At 38.3% G+C, this 21,098-nt stretch overlaps 1 protein-coding gene across 7 annotated transcripts in view; it reads right to left on the bottom strand.

The window, feature by feature from the left end:
- The window catches only part of Phyhipl (phytanoyl-CoA 2-hydroxylase interacting protein like), a 148,611-nt gene that overhangs the window by 27,748 nt on the left and 99,765 nt on the right, over window positions 1-21,098 (bottom strand). The window contains exon 1 of one of the 7 annotated variants that reach the window (XM_060369377.1): window positions 11,890-11,908. The exons of 2 other annotated variants lie outside the window; for them this stretch is intronic. Coding sequence is in view for 2 of the 5 variants with exons in the window: in XM_021653393.2 (XP_021509068.1) it covers window positions 10,849-10,951 (103 nt within the window). In the remaining 3 variants the exon portion in view is untranslated. Of the gene's footprint in view, window positions 1-9,988; window positions 10,012-10,408; window positions 10,651-10,848; window positions 11,175-11,889; window positions 11,909-21,098 lie in introns of those variants that run through there. 4 more of the 7 variants (XM_021653393.2, XM_021653395.2, XM_060369375.1 and 1 more) reach the window with 4 other exon arrangements.

Below are 21,098 nucleotides of genomic sequence, written 5' to 3'. Positions count from 1 at the left end.
AAGGTTTTAGATAATCACATAGAAAGTATTTTTATATTGTAGGTGATTTTCCCACAAGTTAATTTTAACATTATAGACAGAAAATATCAAAATTCATAAGCTGAGTACTATGAAACAAAATATAAATATTTCAGAGGAAATAAAAAATTCATTAAGAATTTTGATAAATATCTTTCAAATATAAGTAACTTGGAAAAACCAATTTATCTAAAGCTTTAGTAAGCTGAAAAAATTCAATCTGACAATACAGTCACAATCTTTCCAAGTTTATGAAATACAAGTAACTTTTCAGTAATGAAACTTCATATTAAAGCTGACTCAATATTCAATCAAGATAATTTTTTTTGAAATTTTAATAAGAAAAGCATAAAATGAACATTTAAAATGTTTAATAAGTATTTGATTTTTATAAAATAGTATTACATCAATAATGAAAGCTAAACTGACAAATTTTCTGTTACTTCCCTCCAGATTAAACATTTCATCTTTCACATTCCACACTGACTATTTCCCATTAAGTCTAGATCAGCAAACTTGGAGGCTACACTAAGAAAAAAAAGAAAGATAAAAAATCAGTTTGCCATTACTTTTTGTATGAATCAGAATTTTATACCTATAATTCAGTAAAAATAAAAAAAATAAAAGTTGACTTTTTCTTAAATAAAGGTTCTTTTTATTTAGAGATTTAAAACAAATTAGAAAGTTTGAGAGCAGCTATATATTAACAAGACAAGCATATACTCGTCATCTATCATGGCATAACCTACCTCTCCAGCCCTAACAAGCTTTCAGCTTACCCTCCTACCAGGCACACACCTTTTCCCTAGTAACACTACAACCAATGTACCCTAAGAGCATGAGCATGAATAAAAATATACAAATGAGTGTATGATTTTATATACACTGTCATCTCTATCAGAAATACTCATCTTCTACATCTTCCACTGTGGCATTTTATTTTTAATATCCTGAAAAAACGGTGCTTTACAAACTGAAGACAGAATTAAGTCTTTCTCCATATTATTGAACTTAACTTTGAATGCAGGAGCCAAGTAAATACATTTTTTTGGATCCTTTCTTCTGCCTCTGCTTGTTCTGAATATAGACCCTTAAGGTTGGAACACATATACAAATAGCAAAAATAGCATGTAAAAGAATAGAATGCAAAATAGGACTCTTTTAAGTTTTGTTTTTATTTAAATGTAAAAATGTTTATTTTATGTGTATGGGTGTTTTGTCTAACCGTGTGTCTGTGCACTACATGTGTGCAGTTCCTGAGGAGGCAGAAGAAAGTTTTGGATTCCCTGTAATTGGAGTTACAAATGGTTGTGAACCAAAATGTAGGTGAAAATCTGGGTCCTTTTGGAAGACGGTGCTTGTAATGCTGAACCATCTCTCCTGCTCCAAAGCAGGCCTTTTATTAATTAGATAAGATTAGTACCTGTAAATTAATCCTGAGAACAAAATGGTGCTGTCCTCTAGTGTTACTTAGAAGTTTGCTCCACCCACAAAGGATGGTCTGTTTACTATCAATATCTGAAGAAATAGAACAACTAGAGCCACTCATTTAGAAACTCAAAAGCATCTCAGTCGATTTTCATGCATGTTGACACCTTTATCATTCTTTTTCATTTTAATTTATAGTAACTTTTAAATTTATCAGGCAATGACAAGTAGAAAATTTGTTCTCAAAACATCTTTTATTACAGATGGCTAGAGATAGATTATGGACAATGAAATAAGACCTTGACCCTTTTTGAGATTAGATCTCATGTAGCTCAGGCTGACCTTGAATTCCTGATCTCCTTGCCTCTACTTCCCAAGATCTACAGTGACAGACATGTTTCACTATGCCTGGCTCAACTCTTTTTTAATAGTTTGGTTTAGAATAAAGAATATGACATGTATAAAGTCTTAAGTAATATTTATTGCTATAAATCAAGATGTCTTAGAACTGATACTACCTCTGACATTTTAAAACATATTAGTAGTAAAATTGTCAATGCACCTGAAAATGTCTACACATAGAAACATTCCCTCCTAAACTCACAAAAAGCTACAGGGTCATCCATCTTGGAGTAGCCCTTCACAGAGATAACTTACTGCATTATTTGACTTCCTATGGATCTCTGCATGATGTACATACTCCCAAAACTTTGGTAATATGCAAAAGCAAATCAGTCTACAATTTTCTTTCACTAACTTTTTCAACATCTTTCTTCTGTCACTAGGGATTAGCTCACAGCCACTCTTTTATGGCAAGTGTTATTGTATATTTTAGCGAAGGGTCAAACAGTTACTATTTTGAAGTATTTGTGGGCTATGTGATCTGTCAAAGCCTCTGTTCTAGGAACACTGTAGCAATTGATATGTCATTATATTTACATAAAATGGGCATGTCTGTGTTCCAGTATGGTTTTACATACATCAACAGGTGACAGGCTTGGGGATCTGGCCCAAAGACCATGATAACTAACTCCTGGTTAGTTATCGTAAAATACAGCCATTCGGAACTGGTCACATAATGAATGTACAATATTTTCTTGGATCTTGTTGGCCGTAGTCAGTAGTTTTTAAAGTTTTAAAGACTAAGAAATTCATCAACATTTTGACTCCTGGAAGATGAAACAAGTTTTCATAAAAATCAAAGTATAGAGGAAAAATATGTGTGCCTCATCTTTAATGACATATGTCTAGTGAGTGAGGCTATAAACCTTCTGTGCTATTATTATGTAGCAAAACCCTGCATGTTGTAGAAAACAAAAACAGATGTATTTACAGATGTTGCCACAACCAAGATAGCCAATAGAATATGCACCACATTACCAGAGCAGCTTATGAGCCACAGCCATAGCTCAAATGTTCATAAAATGGCAAACTAGCTAGAAATCCAGTTGAGATGCTCTGTGTTCCACCATGGTTATGATGTAAGTTTGAACTACCAGACTCTTGTTAGCATTTTTAACATACCTGGATTGCAGATTCAGTTCATCCTTGTATTCAACTTTGGCCTTCCCTGAATTGTATTTACTTTTTTTCCTTCAGGGAGTAAAATACAACAAAGTTCCTTAAAGACCACTTTAAAATTGATGTCAAATCCAAACCTCTTCCTTTCACATGAGTTCTAGTCTCCCTAGTGACATGGGTATTTTCCATGAATAATTGTTCTCCCCATTCTAGAATTCCTTTTCAGAGAACACAACTGAGGAGCACATGCTGTAGGTTTCCAAGTGGTTTCCTAAAATTGGATTTAAAATGCTTTAGCTCAAATGGTTTTCCCCTCTATAGTAATACACCTAAAATGCCTCCTAAGATTCCAGTATTATCTTTATGTAGATGAGCAAATGCACCTCGATTTCATTATCTCCTTTAAAGCAGCAAAGAGTTCATTTTTATAAGGTAACTGTTCTAAAAAGTCTATCATTGGGCTATAAGTTTTCTGCATTTCTGCTAGGAGCTTTCCAAACATTATTTTTCTTATCAAAGATATGTGTCTAAAATACACCCTTCTCAGTAAGACAATTCAATTAAAAAATCTGAACTATTTTGAGTAATATGAATGAAGGAAAAGCTGGCCCTGGAAAGAACATATGTCCCCTCTGAAATAGTGCCAAAACAGTGCACAGTACTATTCTAGTGATACAATGTCTATGGAGTAGAGAAGTTCTTCTCGAAAAGGATGGAGAACACGCCTGGATGTACACCAAGACCTAAAATCTGAAGTGTAAAAACCTGATGCTACTGAGATGTCTTCAAACATTTGCTTTTCCTCTTTTTTTGCAAATAATTCTGATTTTCAACTTTGCAGACTTACAATTCTAGTTATTCCTGATCACATTCCAATCTGCCTGGAATTCAGTCCTGAGGTCTGGATTTGTGCACCCTCCACCCTGCCAACACTCTGAGCTCTGATGCCTGGGTACAGAGCATGCTGAAGCTCTCCACGCATGTGACCCGAGATGTTTCTGCTTCATTTTTCTGCTCCAAGTCTTTGCAAATGCAAATGGCTTTTCTCCTCAAATGTATATGTACAAACATATTCTACTCAGTGAGATATTAGATTAACTATAGGCTGGCAGTAAGAAAGTATCTTATTTTATTTATTTTATTTTTTATTAATTACAGTTTATTCACTTTGTATCCCAGCTGTAGCCTCCTCCTTCATTCCCTCCCAACCCCACCCTTCCTCTCTCTTCCTCTCCCATGCACCTTCCCCAGTCCACTGATAGGGAAGTCCACCTCCCCTTCCATCTGGCCCTAGCCTATCAGGTCTCATGAGGATTTGCTGCATTATCTTCCTCTGTGCCCTGGTAAGGCTGTTCCCCGCTCAGGGGGAGATGGTAGCCCCTGAGTTCATGTCAGAGACAGTGCCTGTTCCCTTTACTAGGGCACCCACTTGGATACTGAGCTGCCTTGGGCTACATCTGTGCAGGGGTTCTAGGTTATCTCCATGCATGGCCCTTGGTTGGAGAATCAGTCTCAGAAAAGACGCCTGGGCCCAGATACTTTGGTTCTGCTGCTCTCCTTGTGGAGCTCCTGTCTCTTTCTATCTCCCCCTTCTCTCATAAGATTCCTTGCACTCTGCCCAAAGTTTGGCTATGAGTCTCAGCATCTGCTTTGATACCCTGCTGTGTAGAGTCTTTCAGAGGCCTTTTGTGGTAGGCTCTTGTCCTGTTCCCTATTTTCTCCCTTTTCCAATGTCCATCCTGTTTGCCTATCTGAGTGTGGATTGATCATCTTACCCAGAGTCCTCCTTCTTTCCCAGCTTCCATAGGTATATAGATTTTAGTATGTTTGTCCTATATTATATGTCTATATTATATGTCTAATATCCACTTACAAGTGAGTATATATTAAGTATGTCCTTCTGCTTCTGGGTCACCTCACTCAGGATGATCTTTTCTAGTTCCTACCATTTGCCTGCAAATTTCATGATTTCCTTGTTTTTAATTGCTGAGTAGTGTTCCATTGTGTAAATGTACCACAATTTCTATATCCATTTCACTGTTGAGGGACATCTGGGTTGTTTCCAGATTCTGGCTATTACAAATAAAGCTGCTACAAACATGGTTGAGCAAATGTCCTTGTTGTGTACTTGAGCATATTTTGGATTTATGCCTAGGAGTGGTATAGCTGGATCTTGAAGAAGCACTATTCTTAATTGTCTGAGAAAGCACCAGATTGATTTCCAAAGTGGTTGTACAAGTTTACATTCCCACTAGCAATGGAGGACGGTTCCCCTTTCTCCATATCTTCTCCAGCATGTATTGTCCATATATTAGGGCACAAAGCAAGCCTCAACAGATACAAGAAGATTAAAATAATCCCTTGTATCCTATCAGACCACCATGGCCTTAAACTATATCTCAACAACGATAGAAATAACAAAAGCCTATATACACATGGAAACTAAACAACTCTCTACTCAATGACAGCTTGTCAGGAAAGAAATGAAAAAAGAAATTAAAGACTTCCTAAAAATCAATTAAAATGAAGGCACAACTTACCCAAACTTATGAGACACAATGAAAGCAGTGCTAAGAGGAAAGTTCATAGCACTAAGTGCTTCCAAAAAGAATTTTTAGACATCTCATACAAGCAACTTAACGGCACACCTTAAAGCCCTATATAAAAAAGAAAGAAACAAAGAAAGAAAGAAAGAAAGCAGACACACCCAAGAATAGACGATTGCAAATAATCAAACTCAGAGCTGAAATCAATAAATAAGAAACAAAACAATTCGAAGAATCAATGAGAGCAAGAGCTGGTTCTCTGAGAAAAGATAGACAAACCCTTAGACAAACTAACTAAAAGGCAGAGAGAAGCTATCCAAATCAGAAAAATCAGAAACAAAAAGGGGAACATAACAACAGACACTGAGCAAATCCAAACAATCTTTAGGTCTTATTACAAAAGCCTGTATGCCACAAAATTTGAAAATCTAAAAGAAATGGACAATTCTCTTGATAGATTCCAATTACCAGAATTAAACCAAGAAGAATGTATTTTAAATAGTTAAAAAGTAGGTATACATTTTAGCATAGTAAGAAGACAATTCAAACTATTAGTAATACATTAAGAGATTCTTAGAAAGAAATTTAAGTGAAATTTTAAGTAAACCCAAGAAAGTGATACAAGGAAAAAACTTAAATTTTGAAACTTTTACTAAGGAGTGCATGTAGAAACTGCAGTATTATGCTTGCGGCAAGGGAATCACCCGCTGTTATTGTGAAAGCTGATACACAAAGAAAAACAAGCAGGGAACAGGCTCACTGGAAAAGCAAGATGGGTCAAAATGAGGAGGAAATATCTGTGAAGACAAAAACGAGTGGTATGAGTGTTGTCTACACAGCGCTCAACCTAGAGTGAGTCTCAGAAAGGCCTGCCAAGGCAGCCCGTCATGTGGCAGTGACTGCTTAGAACACACAGTCATTCTGCCACTGGAGGGAGTCTATTCACATAGCCTTTGATGTGACTTTTCCTCTAAAACTTCTTGTTCTTCAATGGAAATTGAACAGAGCTCCTACCAAGAGTAAGAACTGGTTTAACATAGCTGATAGTTTTCTTGCTCTTGTTTGTTTCTGTTAGCTTTTATTCATTCATTGGGTTCTTTGCTCACTAATGAAAATTTACAGCACCCTCACAGTGGTATCTGAGGCAAAGAAATGAATACAGAGACATATGACACAGAGCAGAGCAGCTGTTAGAAAAGAGCATGAAGGAAAATATTGTCAAGCAAGGGCAGAAGGGAGCTGAGGCAGACACTGGTTCAAAGAATGTGTCCAGGTCATAAGGCACAGGGAAGCAGCAGCAGATGTGAACTAGAAGCTGCAAACAGCCTCTAGAAGTAAGAGTGACAATGGTATTACTGTTGGGATGGCTATAGAGCAGAGGCTCAGAATACTGCCACTGATATTTTTTTTTCCAATTTACTCTTAAAATTCAGAATTTATGGTTGCCAATAATTTCTTATAAAGTGATTTCCTACACAGCACACAACTGAATTATTAACAGGGATGCAAATATTGGCCACAAAAGAGGTTAAAAAAAATGGGTTCAACTCAAGATTGTATGTGGAAGATAACATTCTACTCCCAATAAATTTTCTGTTGCTCAGTAAGAGTTGTGGCCTATGCTATATAATAATTCATTTTACATTCCAAGAATTTTATGTGACATTATTATACCTGTTTTTCATGAGAGTGCCTGGGGCTAAAACAAGTTAAGTAACTTGTCCAAGGTTACAGGGCTATCAAGAGCCAACAATCTAACTTGGCCATGTGATCTGAAATGGTATTACTGCTATTCCATACTGCACGTCAATGAGACTGAGTCATGAGTACTTCACATTTTTGTGATAAAGACATTAAAGGCATGAACTACAAGCATTCTTCCTAGGTGTTTGCTTGCTTCAGAGATGTTATTACCAGGCTATCTAATGTAGACTAACACATTAAATATTTGGGTTACTTTATACTTTAATGTGTTCCGTTCATGTGTCAAAAGCCATAAAAAGGTTTCAGCTCCTTTTGTAATTTAAGTAAACAAGATTTCTTAAAGAAATATGTATTTTGAATATATAAAAGATAAAAATTTACCCCCCCTTTTTTTTTCTCCACAGAACTATGATTACAAAGAAACTAGTTTATTTAAGTCATGTTTACTTGCTAAGTAGCATCAAAAACCTCATACCTAGAGGTGATGACACCATATCTAGATTGTCACAAAATGACCTACTCAGGGAGATAATGACTGTTAAAGAAAGAAAGCTTTGGGAAGGTTGTTAATACTATAAAAATTAGTCTTTTCTATTTTTCTATAATACAGAGCTCTATCTATCTATTGCAACATGTGAATAAACTCTTTTCAGGAAGGAACAAAAGTACATATGTGTGTGATAGAAATATGATGAGAATCAGAATTAATATAAAATTTTGTATAGGTGTGGTGAGCTTTACAAAATGGGCTCCCAGAGTACTGATACTTCCAGATGTAAACTGGATGTTTTTCTTTCCATTAAAAAAGAATCATCATGAAGCTACATGGTATATTCAATGAGTACACCAGAGAACTCTAGAGCTAGGAAAAGAAGCACTTGTCTGCTTGCAACAGGGATTAACAGAAGTCTCCAGAGCTGCTGTACACATTCTAATAGTTTCCTCATAGAATCTTATCTAGGAACCTCATTTTGAACCACAGTGACTAGCACATGGGCAGGAACCATGTATATAACAAAGCAGACATGCCTAGGAAAGACTACTCACAAGGTAATATGCATGTGCACTTATAGGCACCCTTTTGCTTTATTAAAAATTGAATACATGACTATGTGAACTCAGATATTCTTACAAGATTACTAAATATTTTGAAAATTAAGAAATAAATAAATGGAAACGCTGTCATATGATGCTATTAACACAAACTACAATTCATAGGGAAATCAGCAACAGACAAAGCATAAAAAAAGAATGCCAAGGAAATGAGTGAGAGAGTTATGTTTACCAAGAGCCGTAGATTCTGGCTCATGAAACATGCAAACATGATACATTAAAAACACTTGTAAGCAGAAAGAAAAGTACATTAACAGTCATACCATACTTTGCCCTAGTCTACTTTATTTCATTTCAAAGGGATTAACGTTTCATTTGTCATTTATCAAAATAACAAGAGTAAAATGAAACGATAAAAGTTACAAACAAAACAATATACTCCCTCATTCATAAAATAAAACTATAGTTTTATAGATCTTAAACTACAAAAATATATCTTCAGCTACAGATGTTGCCATAATCTTGCCTTTCTGCTCCATATAGTGATACAAGTGAAACAGTGAGGTTTGAGAGAAAGAAAAAGGAGTGAACTGCAGGAAGCAAACACCATACAGCTGGAAGTATCTCAATGTGAAATTGTGCTAAGGGAAGTCTTAATACAGTGTTAATGTAACTTAACACAGTGATTAATACAGTAAACCTATTCTATTTAAAGAAAAAAATTGTGGTTTCCCTTCTACTTCTCATGAAACCAACTTACTGATTAGAAGCTGCCATATACTGGAACAGGGTGACAAGAGGGAGAGGGAAACATAAGTATCTGAGAGCCTTTCTTTGTAATGTTTCTATTTTTTTTTTTTTTACACATTTTCTAAGACATGGTTCTTTGTATTCCTTGGTTTAAAATACTTTACAAAATGAAACCTGATTAATCTAGAGGACTACAAATAATGTTATAGCTACTGCTTGATTCCAGCATCCCCCTCAATTAAATGTTACATAATTTGCTCATTTTGCAGGATTCATAATGTCAACTGAAACAACTAAAAATGGATCAGAAGAGCTACTACTCTAGAAGAACAAATTATAGTAAAAGCAGCATTAACTTCTACACCATACATTAGTACTCTGAATTTCATTAAACAAATATATTCCCCAATACCCATGATAAACACAGTGAATGCAATTTTAAATGCTGAAATTATTAAGGTCTGGGGAATGACACTGAGTTATCTAGTTCCACTATTTAAATAAGCATTTGGTAAATCAGTGAACTAAATAAAAATCAAATCTATTTTCGTTAGATTCTTGGTTTTCTCTGAAACCAATCTGAGAAAATAAAAACAGTTGCAATTTAAAAAGGCAATCTACTAATAAAGGAAATATAAGCAGCCTTTACAAGAACATGTATTTATTAAGAATACACCTCTTTTAGAAGTTAAAGTTTCTTGTGTTCAAATAGTTTGGATTTTGGTTTTAGATTATTAGAAACAAATTCACACTCACAATAAAAAATTATTAGTAAGCAGGACTTTAGTGCCCAGTTGACTTAAATGTTGAAGATACCAATGCCTAAGCCAGTTGTGACCATTTAAATGCCTTGTAAAAGCAAGATCTTTGTTTCCTCTGAATTACACTGCTAAATTTTGTGACCTTACTGTGCACAAATTAATATCCTTTGTAACTTTTCTTTAAAATGCTTTATAGCCTTTACTCACATACAGTTAAACAATAATTTCATTGATGGTCAAGTGTTTCCATGTCGACAGATGCTCCCGTGTAATATGCAGAATTTAACAATTATCTGGCCAACCAACAATCAGACGACTTCTTTACAAATGTAGTTTTATCCCAAATCCCTGAAACACTGAGCCTCCAACCAGCCCATCACACGCCGCTCCATGCCCAACACCGAGATACTCCGACTAGCCCAACACTCAGCGCTCTGCCCACCCCGCGCAGCGTTCCTAGCACTTCAACACTCGGACCTGTGATCAACCCTTTCCTTCTGCCCCCCGGAGACTGCCAACTTTAACAATAGGGGACCGACACATCAACAGTCCGTGGTGGGTGCTGCACACACACACCGAATCCGCTTCGGATTTTTTGACAGCCGCTGCCCAGAGCCAAGCGCCTACCTAGTGTCTGTCCTTGGTGCTGAAACGCAGCTTTTCCGCCCGCGGACTGGAACACGACCGACGCTCGCCCCAGCTAGACACTTCCGGGGGTCGGAGGTTTGCAAGCGAAGGGGTAAGTTTCTGGTCCAGCCTACCTAGCCTTTGCCGGCGGCCGGGGAGTCCCCGGCCGGGAGACTCGGGAGCTGCCTGCTGCAGAGTAGGCAGCACCGGGCCGCGGACCCGAGAGGCGCCCTCTCCACCTTGGAGCCGTCTCCCGCCGAGCCGAACGGCTCCCTCTTTCTCGGCGGAGCCCTCTCCCGCGGACCCGAGCGGCTCCCTCCCCTCCTGCCCCCGCCCCCCCGCAGCCTCCTCCCGCGGACCCGAGAGGCGCCCTCTCCCACGGTCCGGACCCCTCCACCCCGCGTCCTTTTGTCTCCCGCCCGGCGCCCGCCGTGCCTCACCATCACGGTCGCACAGCTGGATGGCCTCCAGGCTGAGGTTCTTGATCTCCTCACACGGGCTGCTGGGGCTGCTCAGGGCATGGTCCAGGCGCGGCACCTCCATCTTCGCGACCCCGCGTCGGAGCCAGGCGCCGGCGGCCGGCGGGGCGAGGGGCGGGAAGGGCCTGAGACGGCTGAGGGCGAGGACAGCCTCCGGTCGGGAGTCGCGGCGGAGGCGACGGCGGCGGCGGCGGCGGCAGCGACAGAAGCTCCACCGAGCGCGCGGCTCGCAGACTGAACGCCGGCCGGCGCGAGCACGGGAGGAGCGCGCTCTCCGCTGGGGCTGCGCACGCGCACGGAGGGGGGCGGTGGGCGCGCCTACCTGCCTGCGCACGGGCCCCGCCCCTTTCCTGCCGCGCGCAGGCCCCGCCCCCCCGGCCCGTCGCGCGCACGCGCACGCGCCCTCCGCTTTCCCCCCCCTCCAGCCCCCGGCGCGCGCGCTGCCTCCGTCGCCGCCCTCGCCCTGCGGCGCGCACCCGCACCCGAGCCCGAACCCCGAGTCCCGCCGCGTGCGCGCCCCCGAGCCCGCGCGCGCCCGGCCGCCTTCCCGAGAACCCCGACCCCGCCTGCCGCACGCACGCGCCCTCGGCCTCCCGGGCGTCGCAGCCCGCGGCGCCTCCGGCTGGGAGAGGAGACTGGGCGCGCGAGGGGAGCGCGGGCTCGGGCGCGTCGCGCGGCCGCCGGGCGATGGCGGCTGGGCTCGCCTCGCTCCTCCACAGCGCCAGGCCGAGCCGGACTGCCCAGCCAGGCTGCGGCGAGGCGAGCGCGCGCCGCGGCTTGTGGGGCACAGGTTGGGAAACTGAGGCCCGGCCGCCCAGGGTCCTCAGAAGGCCCGGCTGTAAGAAATGAGCGGCCACCTGAGGACTGCGCGGGGCCCGCGAGCGCGAACTCGGCTCGGTGCCGCAGCACAGGTGAGGCAGCGGGAAGCCGCCGCCGGCTGGCTGCCCGGGAGGCAGCTTCCGGGTGACAGCCACTTGTCAGCCGGCCTTCTCACTCACTCACCTAACAGTCAAGTCTCGGTGCGCTCCCTGGGCCGGGCATTGTTCTGACTGAAAATGCAGGCGGGAGCGCATCACCTGTTCTTTGTTACAGTAGAAAATGAAGAGGGACCCGTGGGCCTCCAGGGATGCGTTTCCTTGCATGCCCCATTGCTTCCAGGACCACCTAAAATATTGCAGTGCAATCAGTGACGGTGCAAACGTTTTAACAATAAAGTCGACACAGGTGACAGCCTGTTGGCCTCTGTTCCCATTTGCTGATTTGGAATATTTTTTTTTATATCAGGGATCAAAAGATGCCCCTCTCCCCCTTTATATTTATGGCTATTGGTAATTATTTAAGTTCTGTGTTTACTGATTTTCCAATTTTAAACATTGATATTCACTAATAAAAACAATTCACATATAGATTACTATATGCTACCTTTTCTAGTCACATTCATTTAGCCATAAACAACTGAATCTAATTAACTGAAGTCTCATAAAATGGAAGAACCTACTTTAGATAAAATAAGCCCGTGAGAAAACTAGGCACAATTGCAGATTGATAAAAATCTGTGTAAGGTAATTTGGTGTCATTAAGTGAAATGTCCTCGTTATGAACTTTGGCATTAATGAAGATGGATCTCTGTTTTGGTGTTTGAAAAAAAAAATTCCAGTATTAAGGTAGGTTAGTCCCCAAGGAGAGAGTAAATTACTACCTGTCAAGAGAAAGGACAAGACAGTAGTTATTGGTGAATTTCTTATGTTCAAAAGCCTAGATCAGTAGAATTGGATATTGACAACCAAAGCACAGTGGGTTCATCTTTCAGAGAATTCTTAAATTTATGAATCACAAGAGAAACTGTAAACTGCACAACAGTTTACAATTACAAAATATAACATGTACGTTAGAACATTAACTCATACAAATATTATCACTTGGTATATTCAGGAGAGTATACTAGGTGCTGAGAATCTATATCGCTACTGGAGACCCCATTCGGTCAGCTGTGAGTAGGGCATCATGGGCAAAGAGAGTATATTAGTTACTTTCCATTACTATTTCCAAATTGCTGACATAGCTTAAAAGAGGAAAGGTTTATTTTGGTTCAGTTTTGTTATATTCAGTCTATTATGGTGGGAAGCCATATTCAATAATGGCAGGTGAGAAAGCATAGATAGTGGCAGGGAGCGGCCAAGGATATTACACCTCCAAGGATCTGACTCCAGTGACCTGACTTCACCCAGGTCTTGCTTTTCAAGTTCTCCACAATCTCCCAAATAGTATCAACAACTAGACCAAGAACCTGAGTCAGATATCTCAGATAACCATAACAGGGAAGGCAGGAGTTTGCTTTCTGTAACACTCCTAAAAGTTCCTCAGTACTCAAAACCTAGCTGGGTTGAGATCCAATAGAATGCCATGAACCATTATATTAAGAGTGAGGTGCCTTTAGAAAACCCTATGACATTTATTTTTCAGGCATAAATATCGAAAGTACCAAAACATGCTACTCTTCGGTCAGAAAGAACCACCAGACTGAACTGAAATAAAGCAGAACAACAACAACAACAAATCAGGCATAAATTGTAGCCACCAATTAAAGCAAAGTATGATAAACAAGTAGGAGTAGAAAGGAATGCCATTATACACATAAGAGGCAGTAGAAGTCACTGTTCTATTTCAATAACCTTTGGCACAAATTTTCAAGTTCATGTAACCTCTTTCTTACGTTCCCAGGTATCATTTAAAATAGCATCTTAGCTGTTTGATATCACAGTCTAAACCCCTACCATTTGTGCCCTACCTCAAACTGTGTGGTAAATACATTCAACTCTACCCCCAGATAGGGAGTCATCAACAGACCAAAGTATGGATACCACCAAAGTCAACTTGGTGAACAAATGTGTTTTATTGGGGTTACTTACAGGAGAAAAAAAAAAGACTCAAAGACAGCTGCATCACAGGCCCTCCCCAGCATGAGTGGCAGCTCACAAAAGATGGGAAACCTGGAGTACACTGTACAGACTGGGACTCAACAAATTAGAGTGTCCTTACCAAATGATTGGTCTAAACCTAGGCAGCTCATCTGGTTTTTCTGCTTCTTCCATGGAGCTGGTCTGGTCTCAGGGACTTCTTCGCAGCTTTATCCTCTGAGAATCTTCTTTATGGATCAGCTTTTTTTGGTCTAAGTGGGACTCAGCATTTATTGTTCACTCTGGCAGGAAGGGCCTAGTGAATCTGGTAAGTTTTAGGGACTTCCTGATTATTTGTTTACCTTCTGGTTTAAGGAGCTTTCTGCAGGATGGAATGTTTCAATCTCAGAGGAATGTGTTATTCAACAGTATTAGACAGTAATACCTCCTCACTTGTGTATGTTTAAACCTATAACTAAACAGTCCTACTTCCTTTGAACTTTCTTCATTTGAGCTTAGCCAAAAGACAGAACCAATTCTTCTTTTAAATGTTGCTGGTATCACATTGTTTTGAGTTTCCCTCTCATTATAGACACTTGGAAGCTGAAGATTTGATAGATCTACATATAAACATATGAAGTTTAGTATTTAGTAAAGCATAAAGGAAAACACAGTAGTCTATCATGATCTATCCTTATTCTATGTCAGAAACCTTGTAGTGCAGCACAAGATTAACTCTTGTCAGGTAGAGTTGTCTGCTCCTACAAAAGAGCTTATACTTCTTCCCAAACATCTTTATTTCCCCTGTGACATACATTTTAGGCACATATTATTAGAACCTTCCAAGTACTACACTCTGTACAATGTGCTGAATCATTAAACTGAATTGCAAGACTTTGTGCTTATTTTATATTACTTTAAGTTGCCTAGGACTTTTATCAAAGCCAAAGGAAATCAGGCAATATAATCTTTGGGTAGGCTAACCTGCCTTCTATGATCTACTTCAGGCACATCATAGTTCTTTATGCCTTGGTAAAAAGCAAAGTACCAAAACCATAGAAATAATCTCAAAATACATAATAAATGAAGACAGTGGTTTTTAAGTTTCTTCTTATAATATTACTGTTTCCTACGCCTTTATTATGAATAATAGGACAAAAATTCATGCTTGATAGGAGGTTGAAGTCAACTGAAATATTTTAAGTTAATTTTCCTTGATTTAAGTAGTATCTAGATTTATGAAGATCAAATGAAAAATATGTATATTAGTATTATATGAACTATAAATACAAAGTTAGAACATTGTTATTTGGGGACACTTAGAATCTCATTTTTAAAAATGTAATCATTTCCATGAATGGTCTTTGGTTAGAGTATCAGTCTCAGAAAAGACTCCTGGGCCCAGATTTTTTGGCTCTGTTGCTCTCCTAGTGGAGCTCCTGCCCCTTTCAGGTCTTTCTATCTCTCCATTCTTTCATAGGATTCTCTGCACTCTGTCCAAAGTTTGGGTATGAATCTTAACATCTGCTTATAATACCCTTCTGGGTAGAGTCTTTCAGAGGTCCTCTGTGGTAGGCTCCTGTCCCGTTCCCTGTTTTCTCCCTCTTCCAATGTCCATCCCATTTACCTTTCTGAATGAGGATTGAGCATCTTACCGAGGGTCCTCCTTCTTGCTTAGCTTCTTTATATGTACAGATCTTAGTATGATTATCCTATATTATATGTCTAATATCCACTTATAAATGAGTATATTCCATGTGTGTCTTTCTGCTTCTGGATCACTTAGGATGATCTTTTCTAGTTTCCACCATTTGCCTGCAAATTTCAGATTTCCTTGTTTTTAATTGCTGAGTAGTATTCCATTGTGTAAATGTACCACAATTTCTGTATCCATTCCTCAGTTGAGGGACATCTGGATTGTTTCCAGATTCTGGCTCTTATGAATAAAGCTGCTATGTACATGATTGAGCAAATGTCCTTGTTGTATACTTGAGTATATTTTGGTTATATACCCAGGAGTGGTATAGCTAAATCTTGAGGTAGCACTATTCCTAATTGTCCGAAAACAAAACAAAACAAAAAACAAACAAACAAAACAAAACAAAACAAAAAAAACCCGCCAGATTGATTTCCATTCATGGAGATAACAAAGAACCCCTGCACAGGTAAAATCCATGGCAGTTCAGTCTCCAAGTGAATACCCTAGTAAGGGGAACAGAGGCTGTCTCTGACAGGAACTCAGTGGCTGGCTCTTTGATTACCTCCCCCTGCAGGGGGTGGGCAGCCTTACCAGGCCACAGAGGATGACAATGCCAACAGTCCTGATGAGACCTGATAGGCTAGGGTCAGATGGAAGGGGAGAAGGACCTCCCGTATCGGTGGACTAGGGGAGGGTCATGGGAGTAGAAGAAGGAGGGAGTGTGGAATTGGGAGAGGATGAGGGAGGGGACTACAGCTGGGATACAAAATGAATAAATTGTAATAAATAAAATCAATTTTTAAATGTAATCATTTTTGTAGCACAAAATTCTTGAGCTAGTTTAGTAATCACTTTAAACCACCAAGAACATCTGTATTTGGGTTAAATTTATGATTATAGTGCTGAGGCTTTTAAAACAAAGTGGTGGTTCAACATATGCAAATCAACTAAATCACTATATTAACATAATGAAAAAGTTGTATGATTATCAATAGGCACAAGAAAAATATTCAGCAATATTCAACATCTCATGTTGAAAAAGGTCTTCAAAATTATAGTGTACAAGAAATATACCTTGGCAAAATAAGGGGCAGGTATTACAAATGCACATAGAATATCAAGTCAGTGAAAAGCTTTTTAGCTCTAAATCTGGACTAAGACAGAAATGCTTATTAATGTCATTTCTGTTCAACTATGTAATAGCACTGAAGGTCTTTGCTGAAATAATTAGATGGGGACAAAAACATTCAAATTGGAAAGGAAGTAGCAAATTTGTTTATTTACAGATGACTAAATCATATATATATATATATATATATATTCCCAAAATGCCACAAAAATCAGAATAAATTCAGTAAAGTTTCAAGATAAAAAGTCAACACACAAAAGTTATTTGTATTTGCATATACTACTGAAGAATTGTTTAAAATAGAAAACAAGTAAGCAATTTCATTTTCAGTAGCATCCAAAAGAATAAAAATGGGTCTGGAAAAGTGACGCAGCCATTAAAAGCTCAAACTGCACTTGCAGAGGCCCAAAGTTCAGTCCTCAGCATATGTGCCTGGCAGCTCAGAACCAACCCCAATAATTCAGCATCTTTTTCTGTATCTGAGCTTGTGCACATGCCCTCACACAGACGTATACATACACACAAAATTAAAAGTAAAGTAAAATGTTTCAGGGATAAACTTAACCAATGATGTGGAAGATCTCTAAATTAAAAACTGTCAAACATTAAATACATAAATTTTAAATGGGAAATAAATGGAAGTTATCAGTTTACTTATACATCTGAAAAAACATTATCAAAATGTCTACAGTAACCAATGCAGTGCACAGATTCAATGAAATTTCTAACAAAACTGCAGTGACATCTTTCATAGGAAAACAACAAATCCTCTTTAATATCATGAAGCTATAAAATGTTTCAAAGAGCTAAAACGCTGAAGGTACTACACTTTCTGTTTTTAAGCTATATTTAAAGATTATTTTTAATGTATTTTAATGTATTGTGCTCAAAACATTAGGTTACTAGCATTAAAACAGACATCTTGACCAATGGAACTGTATAGAAAACTAAGAATTAAACTCACATATATGCAGTCAGTTTTCTGTACAAATATGAAGAATACACATCAAAAGAAAGGGATCAGAAAAACTGTATTTCCCTTATATAAAAAGAATGAAATTGGATCTTTTCTTATACACATGAATTAACTTAAAATGTATTAAAGACTTAAACAAAAAATTTAAAACCACAAGACAAGGAGAAAACATGGAGTAATCACTTAACATGGATCCTAAAGTAGAATTTTGCACTTGACACCAAAAATACAGGCAATGGAAACAAAAATAGACAATAGAGACTGCATCAAATTGGAAGGTATTTGCATAGCAAAATAAATAACACAGAGACATGTCCCAAGTAATACAAGAAAAAATTATAGAACATATTTATAAATATTATACTAAATATATAAGAATATCAATAGGAAAATAGAAATAACCCAATTAAAAAAATGGACAGAGGACCTAAACAGACTTTTTTTTCTAAAGAAGACATCTAAAATTCTTACAAATATAAGACATAAGATGCTCAACACCACTAATCATAGAAGTAAAAATCCACAATATTAACTAACATAATCATCAAAAAGTCAAAAGAGAACAAGTGTTGGCAAGAATATGGAATAAAGGGAAGCTTGTGGGAATGTAAATTGGCACAAGCACCTTGGGAAAACAAGTATGGAGTTGTCTTAAGGTGTTAGTAGAAGACTTATGCTATGACACAACAAATGTACCACTGGAAATTTACCTAAAAATCTGCGCTCCCATGCATGTTTACAATACCATTCAAGGCTGAGAAAGAGGGGAGAGCTTGAGCATCCACTAATTGGTGAATATGTAATAGAATATTATTTAACTTTTCGAAAGGAGAGCCTACCATTTGTATTAACATGAGTGGGTACTGAAGACACTATGATAAATAAACTAAACTGGACACAGTACAATGAACACTGAAAGACCACACTTGTACATAAAATCTAAAACAAAACAAAAAGCTAAAGTCAGTAGTAGAGTGATAGTGGTTATTTGTGAACGGTAGAGGGAAGAGAATCTATTGGTCAAAGAGTTCAAATGTTAATTGTGAGATGACTGAGTATTGAAGGGCTATGTGTAGATTGGTGGCTAGAGATAACAGAAATATGTGCTATAGTTGGAATTTTCTTTAACAGATCAATTATACTTCAATAATACAGATACAGACACACACACACAGAGGTGAAGTGATTGACATGATAATTAGCTTGATTGTGCTAATCATTTATATAAATGTATATATACATCAAAACAACATTCTAAATATATGAGTTTTATTTGTCAATCATATCTCAATAGAGTAGAAAGCTTTCTAATTTAAAAATGAAAAAACTCTTGGGGGGAGTAAGAAAGGTTGAAGGGTTAGCTCATTTGGTCTCATCATTGACTAATAGTTCTTGGTAAAACTTGCTCCTGCGTCTGTGCTCATCTGTGTTCCTGTCACATGTTTGTCATTATCTTACATTCCCCATCTCCAGCTTCTTCAGTCTTTTCTCTTCCTCTGATTCTACTTGTGTCTCTGCCCGTCATCAAATCTACTTAATTAAAAATTACCTTTACTTGAACAAGTCACTATCCAGTTTGTTGGTTTTATATTGTATATATTGTTCCAATACTTTTGTTACAGTACTTCTCATCATAAGCTGGGAAGTACTGTAAAAGTTATTTATCACTTCCATTTACTGCTATTCCTCATAAAACTTATTATCAATAACCTTCTGATTCTTAGTCTTCAAAAGTCATTTCAATTTAGTAAGGTTTTCAAATCACTAAAATATCAAGGCCTTCTTTCATCTGCATTCTCTTTGATATTTCAGCATTTTATTTCTGCTGAACCTCCGTAGTGCTGACCTCTCCTAGATCTCTTCCTGCTTGTGAGCTTAATGCTTCTCAACTCTAGCTTCTATTCTGTCCTCTTGAGGGTAGATATTCTTTAAAGTTCAACCTTTGACATTATGTTCTTTCCTGTTTAAAGCTATTTCCTTGGAGAATTCATGTATGCTCATGAATTTTAATCTCTTCTTGATGCTTAGACTCCCATCTTTATTTTCAAATTCCCATTTCTGGTCCCCATTTCAAAACATGCCATTGTCCTGTCTTCAGTTGTCTAATGAGCATGTTTATGAACATTCTCGTCATTTCTCAACTAATTAGTTCACTTTTACTATTTTCTACTTGACAGTCATTTATATTATCCTTTTTATATCCCATGTTTAATGTGAACCACTACTTAGATCAGTAAATGAGAACAGTTTATCAGCAGTTGCTTAACAAATTATAATGCTGCCATTTTCTATCATTACTGAGGAGATATCATTAGGCAGACATAAAATTGCAAAGTAGTGTACTAAGGTGAATCTGTTTCATTTTATGATCAGAATGGAGGGAGACTAGAGAGATTGGTATACTGTTATAGTTTAGGCAAAAATTGAGGTATTATAGATTATGAGTTATTGTAATTGGTTAGAAAAAGGAACAATGGATATTATGGTGATATTGCAGTATATCTCCAAAATTGTAAGAAATACTAAAATTGTCAATATTTTCGATGATAAAGTTTATTTTATAATATGTATGTTTGTGTACTATTACATATAATAATGCCACAAGGAACAAATGTACATTTTCTCAATTTTTAAAACCCAGTACTTATTTTCCAATGCTATATCAGTAGATTATTAAAAGCTAAAGCAAAATCTTTAGATGCTGCTATTCTAAGTTTACAAATGAATAAAGCTAAACAAAATAGCCCACAGATCAGGCTCTCTTGGACCATCCTCTACTGTCACTAGTCAAGTTTAAATAAGTTTGTGTTGATAGAAAGAATCTTGGAACAAATGGAGTGGGGAAATGAAAAGTCTTTTTATGGATGAAACTACTCTGTGTTTTTCTCTTCTTCTCAGTGGTCCTGCTCTTTCTAGTCATCATCTACTGTAGAACAGCATTGTATTCAAGGATGTAGACTTGGCTCAGAACCTTTTGAGAAATTTTGGAAATAAAGTCTCCATGATGAGTAGAGGAGTGGGTAAGTATGTAGTCATAATAAGCCATAATATAGTTATAATTTGTCTCAAGTTACTTTTCTTGCCTTAGGTTAAAGGTTAAGTAATTTGTTTTAGGGGATAAAGGGATGAAAGGATATGGTCTTGACTTGAATTCACTATGTAGCTCAGGCTATCTACCAAGCACTGAGATTATAGACAACACCTAACATCCTTTTGTTTTTTACTGATGGATAGGATGTTTGATATATTCCCCTTTAACACAGTTCAGAACTGTTTCCCTGAAACACTGCTTTTGTGTCTCTTTAAATATAATACAGAGATGGCGTGCCAACATTTTATCTCAGCAGAATTAGAGCAGCAGCTCTTATGATTATGAGCACATCTTAGTTTCCCAGAGTTTTTTCTAAGCTAAAACAAATGCCTATAGAATACTCTAAAGCCCTCCTATTTTGGTAAATGTTCTGCAGATCCTGCCTTGATTGTATTGTTGCAACAGTGCATTATATGTCT

The sequence above is a fragment of the Meriones unguiculatus genome, chromosome 16, assembly GCF_030254825.1.
Source record: "Meriones unguiculatus strain TT.TT164.6M chromosome 16, Bangor_MerUng_6.1, whole genome shotgun sequence".
In the NCBI taxonomy this organism is placed as follows: Eukaryota; Metazoa; Chordata; class Mammalia; order Rodentia; family Muridae; genus Meriones; species Meriones unguiculatus.
This window is presented reverse-complemented; position numbering and strand designations above follow the sequence as displayed.